Here is a 13,830-nt window from a genome sequence, read left to right as displayed (position 1 = left end):
GGCATCTACAGAGCTTTCCACCGCAAGAGCATCCAGGCTGCAAGGGGAGTGACCTCGGAACCAATAAAAAAAGATTAAAAAAGGACAACTTTTGGTGCTCATAGTCTGACGTCAGAATTCTTAAAGACCAGGAAAACATTGAAGGAGACATGCGTGTGACACCGTCACCGCGTTAAGCCTAAATGCAGGCGGGGCGAAGGAAACAGCCGAGTCAGCGTTTTCTCGGCTAATCTACTTTCTCTCAAGCGCTCTCCTTCGACCTTCTCACCTGAGATTACGGCGGCAGGAGCGTGACCCATTACTGATGGGCGCGAGTGCTGGTTTAAGTAGCCTTTTTACGTCAGGCAGATGCTGCTGCTCACAATGGAATCACTTAATTGTGAGTTAATGAGCGTCCTGACAGAGAAACTTTGCCTTGTCCTCCATCATCAAAATATTGTGGACACACAAAGCAAGCAAGTGATGAATATTTTAGGGCTTGTTAAATATTCAAGGAAGCTGGAGCTTTGACATAGGCCGGTAAATAGAGATGGCTCTGGTGGTGTCTCTCTTGATTTAAGTCGTAGAACTTCCTGGAACACATACGCTTATAGATAACCACATTGTGTACCAAAAGGCATCCCATAGTTTCCCTCCTCTAATACAGAAAACATAAAAAGAGTGTCACCTTGTTTTTTGTAAACGATTAGCAATTAACTCTCAATTTCAATCCATGTAATATTGTCCTTAACCTACATACTGTACCGGACTCGTCAAAAGTACTGTACTGAGATACTTTCACATCCTATAGAATGAGAAAGTGCTGTTTAACGATTATTTGTTTTTATAGATCAGATTGATTACTGTTTTGAATTTGGATTAATCGCTATTAATCACAACAAATTGCTTGCCTGCATAATTTGAATTACGTTTGAAAAAACCCTCAATATTTTAACACAAATGTGATTTTATTGTCATACACTAACATATCTGATGTTTATTTGACAACATTTCCTTCAGTTACTACTCAATCAATCAATGAATCATTTGTTAAATAATCTTTATATACAGTACAGGGCAAAAGTTTGGACACACCTTCTCATCTCAATGCGTTTTCTTCAATTTCATGACTATTTACATTGTAGATAGTCACTGAAGGCATCAAAACCATGACACCTGTAAGTGTAAACCATTTCAGACTCTTGAAGCTCATCGAGAGAATGCCAAGAGTGTGCAAAGCAGTAATCAGAGCAAAGGGTGCCTATTTTGAAGAAAATATATAAAACATGTTTTCGGTTATTTCACTTTTTTTTTGGTAAGTACATAACTCCACATGTGTTCATTCATTGTCACATTTTGATGTGACAATCTACAATGTCAATAGTCATGAAAATAAAGAAAATGCATTGTATGAGAAGGTGTGTCCAAACTTTTGGCCTGTACTGTACATTTTAGATGGTGGAAAACACTAAGTAAAGTGACTAAGGATACAAGACTGTTTAATTCCAATAAATGTCAAATAGCTGATTCTTCAGACAGCAAAGTAGTGTGGTTGAATCAACAGCTCTTCTGCTGGTCGCAGCCAAGTATTGCACTCCATTCAGCCTCAGTTGCTTCAATATGCAATTAAAGGGGGCTGCTTGCAACTTGCTCAGTGACATTTTCAAATAAAAATGTCAAAAGTCTACATTTTTCATAATTCCAAATTATATTAAATACAAATTACTCGTCGGTCTGAGACAATGGTCTGGCGTTCAGGCTGTCACTCACAGGTGTCACACACAAAAGCAGTCCCAGTGAAGCAACTAACAATTTGCATTTATGTTGTTGTTATGATAGAATATACATTTATCGATAGCTAACGTTAGTAGATAGCTTTGCCAAATCGCTATCATTAGCTGACAATAAATAAAGCCAATGCCTGTGTGTTACGTGTTTAAAGTTGCAAGAAGGCAGGATATAATGCTTAGAACACTTTAGAAAGTTAGCGCCCTCTAGGCTATGGAGGATTGAATGGGACAAAATTAAATAAATATTTAAATAATTAACTGATTATAAATACATACATGTGTTATTAAATGTGTCAATAATTTATTTAATGTAAAATTACATTTAACCTTTTTAAAAAAAAATATTTAAACATTTAATTAATTATGGATTTACTATTTCATGATTTTATAATGTATTTAAATGAATAATTTCATGATTTAATTTATTATTTCACAATTTAATAAATTATTCCATGATTTAATTATTTATTTAATCATTCCAAGAACCTATACATCAGCACTTCATGAATTAATTTTATCTGTCAAACTTAGTCATCAAAATCAGTGGGTGGGGCTAACCCACATCTAGTCCAATTATTGCCCTGAGTTTGAAAGATTAATTCAAATTAATTCATGAAGTGCTGACACACAGGCTCATGAAATAATTGAATAAATTATTAAATAATTAATTAAAACATGAAATCAATGATTAGATTACTACTCAAACACTGAAATAATTAAATGTACATTTGCATTAAATCAATGAATTACCTATTTAATAACACATGTTAATCAATTTAATTCAAATTATGATTAATCAATGACACATTGTAGTAGTTCAAATATTAATGTATGCATTTCATGTCGTCCCATTTAACCCTTCATACTAGGGTAAACATTGCAAACTACCTCTTTAATCCATAATCCATCCATACAGAGTACTCATCAATTAATATGCTCATGCTTAGTTTTTACATTTATATTCTGGTGGAGATACAGTATGTGTTCAATTCTTCTAAATACATTAAAATGATAAATGTAGTTGCTCTACCTGGCGGTGAAGTTGGTCAATTGCAGTTTCTTTAATAGTTTGACTTATTTTTTAATAATTTTACAAAATTGAAACAAGTCTTTGGACTGTTGATGGTTTTGATTACAATATGTTGCATAGATAGGTTAGATTTTCCCTTCGCTTGCAAGTACGGTTGTTCTAACGTATAATAAATAATCCTTGCCCAATTTACAATCCAAGCATGTGAATTATTAATGAATGCTATTCTTTATGCTCTATACAAGTATATCCACGAGAGTGAAGAGGCTCCTACCTGTAGCGAACATGGAAAGACTGATCCTCCGCCTGTGTGCTAATCACTGAGTCACCGGTATCCATTGAAGTGCATAATATAAGGGACGATCCCAGTCTAGTTCCTGACAAAATGGTTGCGTTGGAAAAATAAAAGCAAAGAAAAAAGTCTGCTGAAGAAGAGGCCAGTGAGAGTCCACTGGGCTGCTTTTGTGTGTTTTGCCCCTCAGCCTCCCCCTCGGTGGCCCTCTGTGGAGAGAATACAAGATGCTGTGTGTGAAGCCTCTTTCTGACCATGCGGTGCTATGGCAACACCCATTAAACAGCGGCGTGCATGAGCAGAGTGAGGCGGGACAAGAGAGGATGGGGCCAGCTGTCAATCAAAAGCGAGGAAATGAACTTGGCGAGGTGGAAAAAAAGTCCAGAATATGTTCCGAAAAGAGAAGCAAAGCCTCTGTGAAGTGAGCCACCTAAAGATAAGCAAGGGACACGGATAAGAAACCAGCGGACGTTAGCTCATTTCTCCATGAGGTCACACAACCTCAACTGCAACCCGCCTGCTCGTTCCCCAGATAATTGAAAACAGCCGACGCCTGAGCTAAGATACATGAAAATTGAAACACATGCATGAAGACAACATGATCATGGACGTTGACTGTGAAAGTACCATGAAGTCTTGCAAAGTATTATTCTGGATGGACACAGTGGAACTTCCGTAGTAGACGTGCACTTCCGTGATGCTGGTATTAATTACATGTACTAAACCCAAAACCAGTGAAGTTGGCACGTTGTGTAAATGGTAAATAAAAAGAGAATACAATGATTTGCAAATCCTTTTCAACCTATATTCAATTGAATAGACTGCAAAGACAAGATATTTAATGTTCCAACTAAGAAACTAGATTTTTTTGCAAATAATCATTAACTTAGAATTTAATGGAAGCAACACATTGCAAAAAAGTTGTCAGAGGGACATTTTTACAACTGTGTTACATGGCCTTTCCTTTTAACAACACTCAGTAAACATTTGGGAACTGAGGAGACACATTTTTGAAGCTGTTCAGGTGGAATTCTTTCCCATTCTTGCTTGATGTACAGCTTAAGTCGTTCAACAGTCCGGGGTCTCCGTTGTAGTATTTTAGGCTTCATATTGCGCCACACTTTTTCAATGGGAAACAGGTCTGGACTACACGCAGACCAGTCTAGTACCCGTACTCTTTTACTACGAAGCCACGCTGTTTTAACACGTGCAAAAGGTAGCTTGACATTGTCTTGCTGAAATAAGCAGGGGTGTCCATGAAAAACACATAATACCTTGCTTGGATGGCAACATATGTTGCTCCAAAACCTGTATGTACCATTCAGCATTAATGGTGCCTTCACAGATGTGTAAGTTACCCATGCCTTGGGCACTAATACACCCCCATACTATCACCGATGCTGGCTTTTGAACTTTGCGCCTATAACAGTACAGATGGTTATTTTCCTCTTTGGTCCGGAGGACACGACGTCCACAGTTTCCAAAAACAATTTCAAATGTGGACTCACAAAGTGGTGAGCCGTGCCCCATCCTTGTTTGTGAATGACTGAGCATTTCATGGAAGCTGCTTTTATACCCAATCATGGCACCCACATGTTCCCAATTAGCCTGTTCACCTGTGGGATGTTCCAAATAAGTGTGTGATGAGCATTCCTCAACTTTCTCAGTCTTTTTTGCCACTTGTGCCAGCTTTTTTTAAACATGTTGCAGGAATCAAATTCCAAATGAGCTAATATTTGCAAAAAAATAACAAAGTTTATCAGTTCGAACGTTAAGTATCTTGTCTTTGCAGTCTATTCAATTGAATATAAGTTGAAAAGGATTTGCAAATCATTGTATTCTGTTTTTATTTACCATTTGTCCCATTGGGTTGAGTTTTTTCTTGCCCTGATGTGGGATTTGAGCCGAGGATGTCATTGTGGCTTGTGCAGCCCTTTGAGACACTTGTGATTTAGGGCTATATAAATAAACTTTGATTGATTGATTGATGATACCATTTACACAACGTACCAACCTCACTGGTTTGGGGTTTTGTATTTTGTCTTTTAAAATTAATATTTAAAATGTTGATGTTAACTTACAATGGCCAGGACAGAACCGCATACACCAAACAACCAAAAGCCGATTCAATGTTCTTTAGTTATTGTCACACATTTCCTGTTTACAATCACACGTTAATACTTTAGCTGAAGTCTCACATAACAATGCCGACGTGTGACTTTTTAGTATTATCTTGACCAAAAAAAAAATTCAAATTGTACAAAATTCGAGGTTCCACCAGAAGTCTAGGAAGTGAAACCCGAATCTGTGTGATTAAAGGAAGTATTTCATATTATCAGCCTCATGTAAACAGTTTTAGGAGTGCCAGTGTGCACATTTTCAATTATTATAAGCCAAATAGAGGTGTGGTTGCTGACTGACTTGTACTAAGAGCTGCAGTGTTTGTGGACATGACAGACTTTAAAGGGGAACTGCACATTTTTGGGAATTTTGCCTATCGTTCACAACCGTTATGAAAGACATGATGACAGATGTATCTTTTTTAATGCAATCTAACTCGTAAATAAACGTAAATAAAAGTCCACTTACAGCGGAGCGAAAGGAGCTCCTGTATTTCGCCAATGAAAACCAATTAAAATACATCTAAAAAGCGCCAACAATTTTGTGACTTGAATATTAATCAAGTTATAGTGATATTGTTATTATAAGCGCTATTGCAGACAAACTATAGCGGTGCCGTGATCGCTAGCGTGTGTGCCTATGTTTACATCATCGAATGGTCAGCTGTTTTCGCGCTTCCCTGCATGTGGAAGTTTATTGTAGATCATAAATCATGCCTCTCACCTTGATAATAGAAGGATGAGGGTGTAATCCGACGTATTGGTACACTTTGACAGCCAATTTAGAGCCGAAAATGGCGAGAATGCCACGAAAAGACGCTTTTCTCCGCGAGTCCTTCTTCATCTAAATGGGACTACAACAAGATTCCACCAGTCGGCAGCCTAATGACAGCAGACATTGTACAGTAAGTGATGTTTTATTATGTTTGTTGGCTGTCATTAAGTCTGCATTGAGTTTTAATCAGTGATGTAATTGAAAAAAAGGCAAACGCTGTGATGCGTTTTTGAAAATAATGCGCTGCGTATGGATAAACTGATCAAAATACGTAAATATTAAATATTATAAATGTGCTCGTTACGACATTACATATGTACTTACATCATGTATATAAAACCTTAATGGAGGTGTTTGGGGCTTTAGAGGCAGAATGGAGCAGCGCCCAGAAGCTCCATTGTAAGCAGACTTTTGATCGCATTTATTTACTATTTAGATTGCATAAAAAAAGAAAAACATGTGTTCTTGTCTTACATAAGAATTGTGAATAATAGGCCTAATTCCAGAAAAGTGCAGTTTCCCTTTAAATAATGTCTGTTTGAATAGGAACCCACTCACCCCACTGCGTTACATATACATGCACAACACACGTGTGATACAATATTGGAAAATCGACTAATAACTAAATTAGACGAGTCGATCAAATATTAAATAATACAGAGAAGCGCCATAACATCTAAATTGCTACGTGTGGCATTTAAAACTGAGTATTATTATCTCTATGTTTGCTACAGCTCTAGTGTTGGACAAATGAGATCCAAGTTAATTAAGTACACTAGTACAGACTAGGGTTGTACGGTGCACCGGTATTAGTATAGTACCGCGATACTAATGAATCATATTCGGTACTATACCGCCTCTAAGAAGTACCGGTCCCCCATGCCACTGCCGTCGTAACGTTGTGTCATTGCTGGTTTATGAGAAGACGAGCGTGTTCGGCAGCGCAAAATCAAGGGGTACTTACAAGCAGACACAGTGTGTAGACAGAAAAGGGAGAATGGACGCATTTTGGCTTAAAAACTAACGATAAAGGTTAGACAGACTTAAACTTCCTTTTATTGTCATTCAATTTTGAATTTTACAATACAAATAAGAACAACATTTTGTTGCATTAGCTCATGGTAGTGCAGGATAAAAAAGCAATAAGGTGCAGATATTAATAAATAGATTACTGTACAGATAAATATATTTCACTTTTGCATATGCATCCACGTTTATGGATGTATGTTATATTGTCTTTATATTCCAGCTATAGGTATGTAGGTCTTTATTGTCATTGCACAAGTACAACGAAATTTTGTTTTCAGCACAAACACTGAAACACCCTCAGGAAGAGTTGCTTTAAGACATGGCAAGCTAGCTCGCGCCTAAAGTCCATCTGCAGTCTGCAGTGTTTTAGCGACTTCTAAATCACTAATCCTCGCCTCAATGCCGACAAATAAAGCACGTTTCTTACAAGTATCATCCATGCAGGACGAAGAGCTAAACATGCTTCACTACACACTGTAGCTCACCGGACTCACAATGTAAACAAACGCCATTGGTGGATCTACACCTGACATCCACTGTAATGATACCAAGTAAAGGAGCGTATGTATATTTTTTAGCATCACAACATCTTCTTTTATTTTTAAAAATTTAGATTTTGTTTATAAACTCAGGAAATATGTCCCTGGCCACATGAGGACTTTGAATATGACCAATGTATGATCCTGTAACGACTTGGTATCGGAATGATACCCAAATTTGTGGTATCATCCAAAACTAATGTAAAGGATCCAAACAACAGAAGAGTAAGTGATTATTACATTTTAACAGAAGTGTACATAGAACATGTTAAAAGAGAAAGTATGCCGATATTAACAGTAAATGAACAAGTAGATTAATCATTCATTTTCTACCACTTGTCTTTAATAATTTTGACAAAATAATTAAATGATAAATGACAATATGTTACTGCATATGTGAGCAGCTAAATAGGAGTCTTTGTTTGCTTACTTACTACTAAAATACAAGTTGTCTAGTATGTTCACTATTTTATTTAAGGACAAACTTGCCATAAGAAATATATGTTTAATATACCCTAAGACTTTTTGTTCAAATAAAGCCAATAATGCAATTTTTTGTGGTCCCCTTTATTTAGAGAAGTATCGAAAAGTACCGAAATGCATTTTTGTACCTGTACCGGTACCAAAATATTGGTATCGTGACAACACTAGTACAGACTAATCAAGTGTACACGCTGAGGCGGATATTGATCAATTACTTACCTTTACAAGAATATGAAAATACAAAGACAGCCAAAAGCAAGCAAATCCTCCACCAAGTAAAAAATAAAAAAAATAATGATATACATACATATACATATATATATATATATATATATACACACACTATAAAGTCTACTGACCTGTAATTCTTGCACACTGGAGCAGGAAATCTTTTAAGCCTACAAGGAAGACAAGTGTCACCATGACTGAGTTCACAAGTCTGTCTTTGGTGCATATTTAATCACACTTAAAGCTTGATCAACTAGAATCCCTTGTAGAGAATTTGATGGTAGAACCAATGCTAATTCCAACTGGACAATCAGCATGTTATCCCAAGTCTAGCGTTTGCATGTGTAATAATACCGTGTCATGGTAATAACAACCTTATTCTAACTATTGTGATGGTCGAATGTCAGCAGAAAACTAAAATGTAGTGTAAGTCAGCAGACAACTAGAATGTAGTGTAAGTCAGCAGAAAACTAGAATGTAGTGTAAGTCAGCAGAAAACTAGAATGTAGTGTAAGTCAGCAGACAACTAGAATGTAGTGTAAGTCAGCAGAAAACTAGAATGTAGTGTAAGTCAGTGCTGTTGGAAGTTAGCCAAGTATTCTGGCAGTCAACGTCACAGTTAAACGTAAAGTTAAACGTCAGTCATTCGTGCAAATTGTTAACAGTATTTATCACACGAATAAACATAAACACAGTGAAATATTCTCACGTCTATTACAATTTAAACGCTGGTTTGCATATTTGCCAAGTCATTTATTTCCACATCACAGCTTTATCGTGCTAGTTTATTAGCCCCAAACTTACGTGAGTCGCTCCAGTTCGAACAAAAGTGTGTTCTCCTGCTCCTGTGTCACTTTGTTACAAAAATAAACTCCACTCCGGTGTGATGAAAGTCGAAATAGCTTTGAAAGACTATTTTATAGCCATAGTTCAAATTACTTTGGGTGTAAATTCGACGAGCGGGTTAAAAAAAGGCTGGCTTGGCCCGACCGTACTGTTGTGTTTTTGTCCGAGCAGCCAATCAGAGGACGGAATTCAAAGCCAGCCACGCCCAGGACTGCGTTGATTGGTCCAAATAATTTGAATAGAATGACGATGACGTATTGTAGTAAATCCACTGACATTGAGGCATGAAGAGTCTGAAAGAATCTGTAATTATTTTGAATGAACCCCGTAAGTTTGCAAAGGGAATAAAAAAAAACACTGCCACTGTTTTTTTAATGTTCTTCTGCTAGTTTGATAAGATATAGTTAATAAAGTACAATAAGTAATAAAGTTGTATTAAAGAATAGAATATAATAGTTGAGAGCAGTGGTCCCCAAACTACGGCCCGCGGGCCAGATACGGCCCGCCAGCATCCAAAATCCGGCCTGCTGGTAGTCCAGAGTAAAAAAAATAAATAAAATAAAAATATATTTAAAAAAAACAATTTTATATATATATATCCATCCATTTTCTACCGCTTATTCCCTTTTGGGGTCGCGGGGGGCGCTGGAGCCTATCTCAGCTACAATCGGGCGGAAGGCGGGTATATATATATACATCTATATTAAAAAAAAAAAAAGTTTGTTTGTAACTATAATTTTTTTAGTCTGTTCTTTCTAGCCCATCCATAAATCCATTTTCTACCGCTTGTTTCTCTTGGGGTCTCCTAGCTGCTCAGGCAAATCATATTGCCTAAAAATGCATTTTCCCATCGATAACGTGACGTCATCACGCTCGCGCCGCAGTGTCGAGCAAGCGTGCGGAAAGTTCGCGCTCTTTCAGTCAATTAGTGCACAAGGGGGAAAAAATGCGACTGTGAATTGTTCTTGTTTGCGGATGACTCGGCCTTGCTGGTATCAGACAAGGACAAGTCACAGGTGGAGAAAATCCTCAGTGCTGAACTCTGTAGAACATGCACCTGGCTCGCTGACAACAAGCTATCCATACACTTGGGTAAAACGGAATCCATCCTATTTGGATCCCACATCAACCTTAAGAAAGTCAATGACTTCACTATAAAAGTGGGTGACATTGTTATCACCAGGAAGGATGAGGTCACCTACCTAGGTTCCATTCTCGAGGCTAATCTTTCCTGTGATAAAATGGCAACCAAGGTAATCAAAAAGGTCAACCAACGAACGAGATTTCTCTATAGAATCTCCTCTCTGGTCAACAAAAGCACCATGAGGATTCTGGCGGGAACTCTCGTTCAACCCTTTTTCGATTACGCATGCACCTCCTGGTACCCTAGCACCTCCAAAACCCTCAAATCTAAACTCCAAACATCCCAGAACAAGCTAGTCAGATTACTTCTTGACCTCCACCCCAGATCCCACCTCACTCCTACCCACTTCTCCAAAGTGGGCTGGCTCAGGGTGGAGGACAGAGTAAAACAACTTGCACTGAGCCTTGTCTATAAAATCCGCTACACCTCCCTGATACCGAAGTACATGTCAAACTACTTCCTTAACGTAAATGACCGCCATAACCACAACACCAGGGGGAGCTCCACTAACCACGTTAAACCCAGATTCCGAACTAACAAAGGTCTTAACTCATTCTCTTTCTATGCCACATCAATGTGGAATGCGCTCCCAACAGGTATAAAAGAAAGTGCATCTCTATCCTCCTTCAAAACCACAATAAAAGTTCACCTCCAGGCAGCTACAACCCTAAACTAACACCCTCCCCGGATTGTTAATAATCAAATGTAAACAATCAAATGCAGATACTTATTCTTATGCCTTCTGATCTCTCTCTCTCTCTCTCTCTCTCTCTCTCTCTCTCTCTCTCTCTCTCTCTCTCTCTCTCTCTCCCCACTACTTGCTGTCCATATCCTACCAAGTCAGACCTACACTGTTTCAATATCCATTTCTCTGTTCTCAATTGTTGATGACTGATGAAAACAACCAAACACACACCCCCCACCCCACACACACACACACCCTGAATTGTAAATAATGTAAATAATTCAATATGATGATCTTGTGTGATGACTTTATTATGATGATAGTATATATGATAGTATATATCTGTATCATGAATCAGTTTAAGTGGACCCCGACTTAAACAAGTTAAAAAACTTATTCAGGTGTTACCATTTAGTGGTCAATTGTACGGAATATGTACTTCACTGTGCAACCTACTAATAAAAAGTCTTAATCAATCAATCTTTTCTTACTAAATATATTTGTTCTTTCCCTTTTGACATTAAAAATCATGTACTGCATGCAATTGCATATCTTTAAAAATTCAATATTATCAAAATCTAAATATTATATCATCATTTATTCCAAAAATATTTTTGGTTAAAAAAAAGATAAATACTGTACTTAAAAATCTGCTTGACTTATCATTTCAAAACAAATGATCATTCAAATTGTAGACTGTAAAATTTACAATAGATTTTACAGTTAAATTTACCGTAAAATCAACTTTGGAACTGTTTTTTCCCCCCAAATACAGTAAGACAGTAAAACATTAAAAACAAACAAACAAAACATTAAAACAAGATTTTACGGTAAAAAACCAAAACTGTCTGCTTGAATTTTACCACTAAAAACCGTGGTATTGTTTCTCCATTCATTCCATGTATTCCATTGTTTTATAAGCTGTAAAAAACCCACTGCTTTTTCTGTAAAATTCTGGTGACTGAGCTGCCAGTTTATAAAGTAAAATTTAAATATTTTTTTGCAGCTTATGTAAAAAAATATATTGTTAATGCACTATATATACACATGTATATTCATATATTACTCATTATTAAAAGCGGCCCTCTGAGGACAACCATAACTGCGATGTGGCCCTCAATGAAAACGAGTTTGACACCCCTGGTCTAGAGGTCCCCAGCAGTCTCTTTTTGTTTATGCTATTAAAAAAACAGAATGCAAGTGTCGCTTTTGTTACTGCTACTAAGCAACCGGATGCCTCAATGCTGCCAGTCTGGGTCCAGGTGGACACCACTAGCACTGTGTGCAGTATTAATGATGGTGCAGAAACACAACCTGTTCAAGAAAGCATATGTCAAGACAGGAGGGGAGAGAAGGTCTGTACTTACTTACTTGAATAGGTGGAGCATTGGAAGCATTTTTGTAACAACTTTTTTTTTTTTGGCAGCCCAGAAGGATTATGTAAGTATATTGTATGTATATGTGTGAGATGTAAGTGACTTCCTGGAAATGTCAGGTTTAATCTCTGTGTTTCTGTTTCTTTACACCGGCTATTTATGTGGTACAGTTCCTCTTATTTTCCTTGAAAAATAACCTGTGTTGTTGGAATTGCAGTGCCATAGTTAGAATTCACCAACACAAGTATCCTTAGCATTGTTATGGTACTTACATGTTTTCAAGAGAGCCTGCACAGTGGTCATTTGTGTTTGGATAGATGGCTATTTTGTTCCGAAATCCTAAATTCTGCATACATTCAGTCAGATTTAGCATGAAAAATAATGAAAAATGAGAAGAATACAAGCACATTTGTGGCACAATATGATATTTTTTGGAGTGGAGTAATACAACAACTGCAGTCTTCGTATAATAAAAACAGAATACAATGATTTGCAAATCCTTTTCAACTTATATTCAATTGAATAGACTACAAAGACAATATATTCAATGTTAGAACTGAGAAACTTCTTTTTTTTTTTGCAAATAATCATTAACTTATAATTTAATGGCAGCAACACATTGCAAAAAAGTTGTCACAGGTGCATTTTTACCACTGTGTTACATGGCCTTTACTTTTAACAACACTCAGTAAACATTTGGGAACTTAGGAGACCAATTTCTGTAGCTTTTCAGGTGGAATTCTTTCCCATTCTTGCTTGACATACAGCTTAAGTTGTTCAACAGTCCGGGGGTCTCCGTTGTGGTATTTTAGGCTTCATATTGCGCCACACATTTTCAATGGGAAACAGGTCTGGACTACAGGCAGGCCAGTCTAGTACCCGCACTCTTTTACTACGAAGCCACACTGTTGTAACACGTGCAGAATGTGGCTTGGCATTGTCTTGCTGAAATAAGCAGGGGCTTCCATGAAAAATACCTTGCTTGGATGGCAACATATGTTGCTCCAAAAATTGTATGTACCTTTCAGCATTAATGGTACCTTCACAGATGTGTAAGTTACCCATGCCTTGGGCACTAATACACCCCCATACCATCACAGATGCTGGCTTTTGAACTTTGCGCCTATAACAGTCCGGATGGTTCTTTTCCTCTTTGGTCCGCAGGACACGACGTCCACAGTTTCCAAAAACAATTTGAAATGTGGACTCGGCAGACCACAGAACACTTTTCCACTTTGCATTAGTCCATCCTAGATGAGCTCGGGCGCAGCGAAGCCGGCGGCGTTTCTGGGTGTTGTTGATAAATAGCTTTGGCTTTGCATAGCAAAGTTTTAACTTGCACTTACAGATGTAGCAACCAACTGGAGTTACTGACAATGGTTTTCTGTAGTGTTCCTGAGCTCATGTGGTGATATCCTTGACTGATGTTGCTTTTTGATGCAGTACCGCCTAATGGATCAAAGGTCACGTGCATTGCCGCTTATGTGCAGTGATTTCTCCAGATTCTCTGAACC

At 37.5% G+C, this 13,830-nt stretch overlaps 1 protein-coding gene across 2 annotated transcripts in view; it reads right to left on the bottom strand.

Annotated features, from left to right (window-relative positions):
• Positions 1-9,254, bottom strand: part of gpsm2 (G protein signaling modulator 2) — a 19,123-nt gene extending 9,869 nt beyond the window's left edge. Inside the window, exons 1-3 of one of the 2 annotated variants that reach the window (XM_061979750.1) lie at positions 9,070-9,254; positions 8,397-8,435; positions 3,074-3,300 (exon numbers count right to left, since the gene is read on the bottom strand). In XM_061979750.1, coding sequence (XP_061835734.1) covers positions 3,074-3,138 — 65 coding nt within the window. In that variant the 5' untranslated portion in view covers positions 3,139-3,300; positions 8,397-8,435; positions 9,070-9,254. The remainder of the gene's footprint in view (positions 1-3,073; positions 3,301-8,396; positions 8,436-9,069) is intronic. The other variant, XM_061979751.1, reaches the window with a different exon arrangement.
• Between the last annotated feature and the right edge of the window lie 4,576 nt (positions 9,255-13,830).

Source organism: Nerophis lumbriciformis, linkage group LG19 (assembly GCF_033978685.3).
Source record: "Nerophis lumbriciformis linkage group LG19, RoL_Nlum_v2.1, whole genome shotgun sequence".
Taxonomy (NCBI): domain Eukaryota; kingdom Metazoa; phylum Chordata; class Actinopteri; order Syngnathiformes; family Syngnathidae; genus Nerophis; species Nerophis lumbriciformis.
This window is presented reverse-complemented; position numbering and strand designations above follow the sequence as displayed.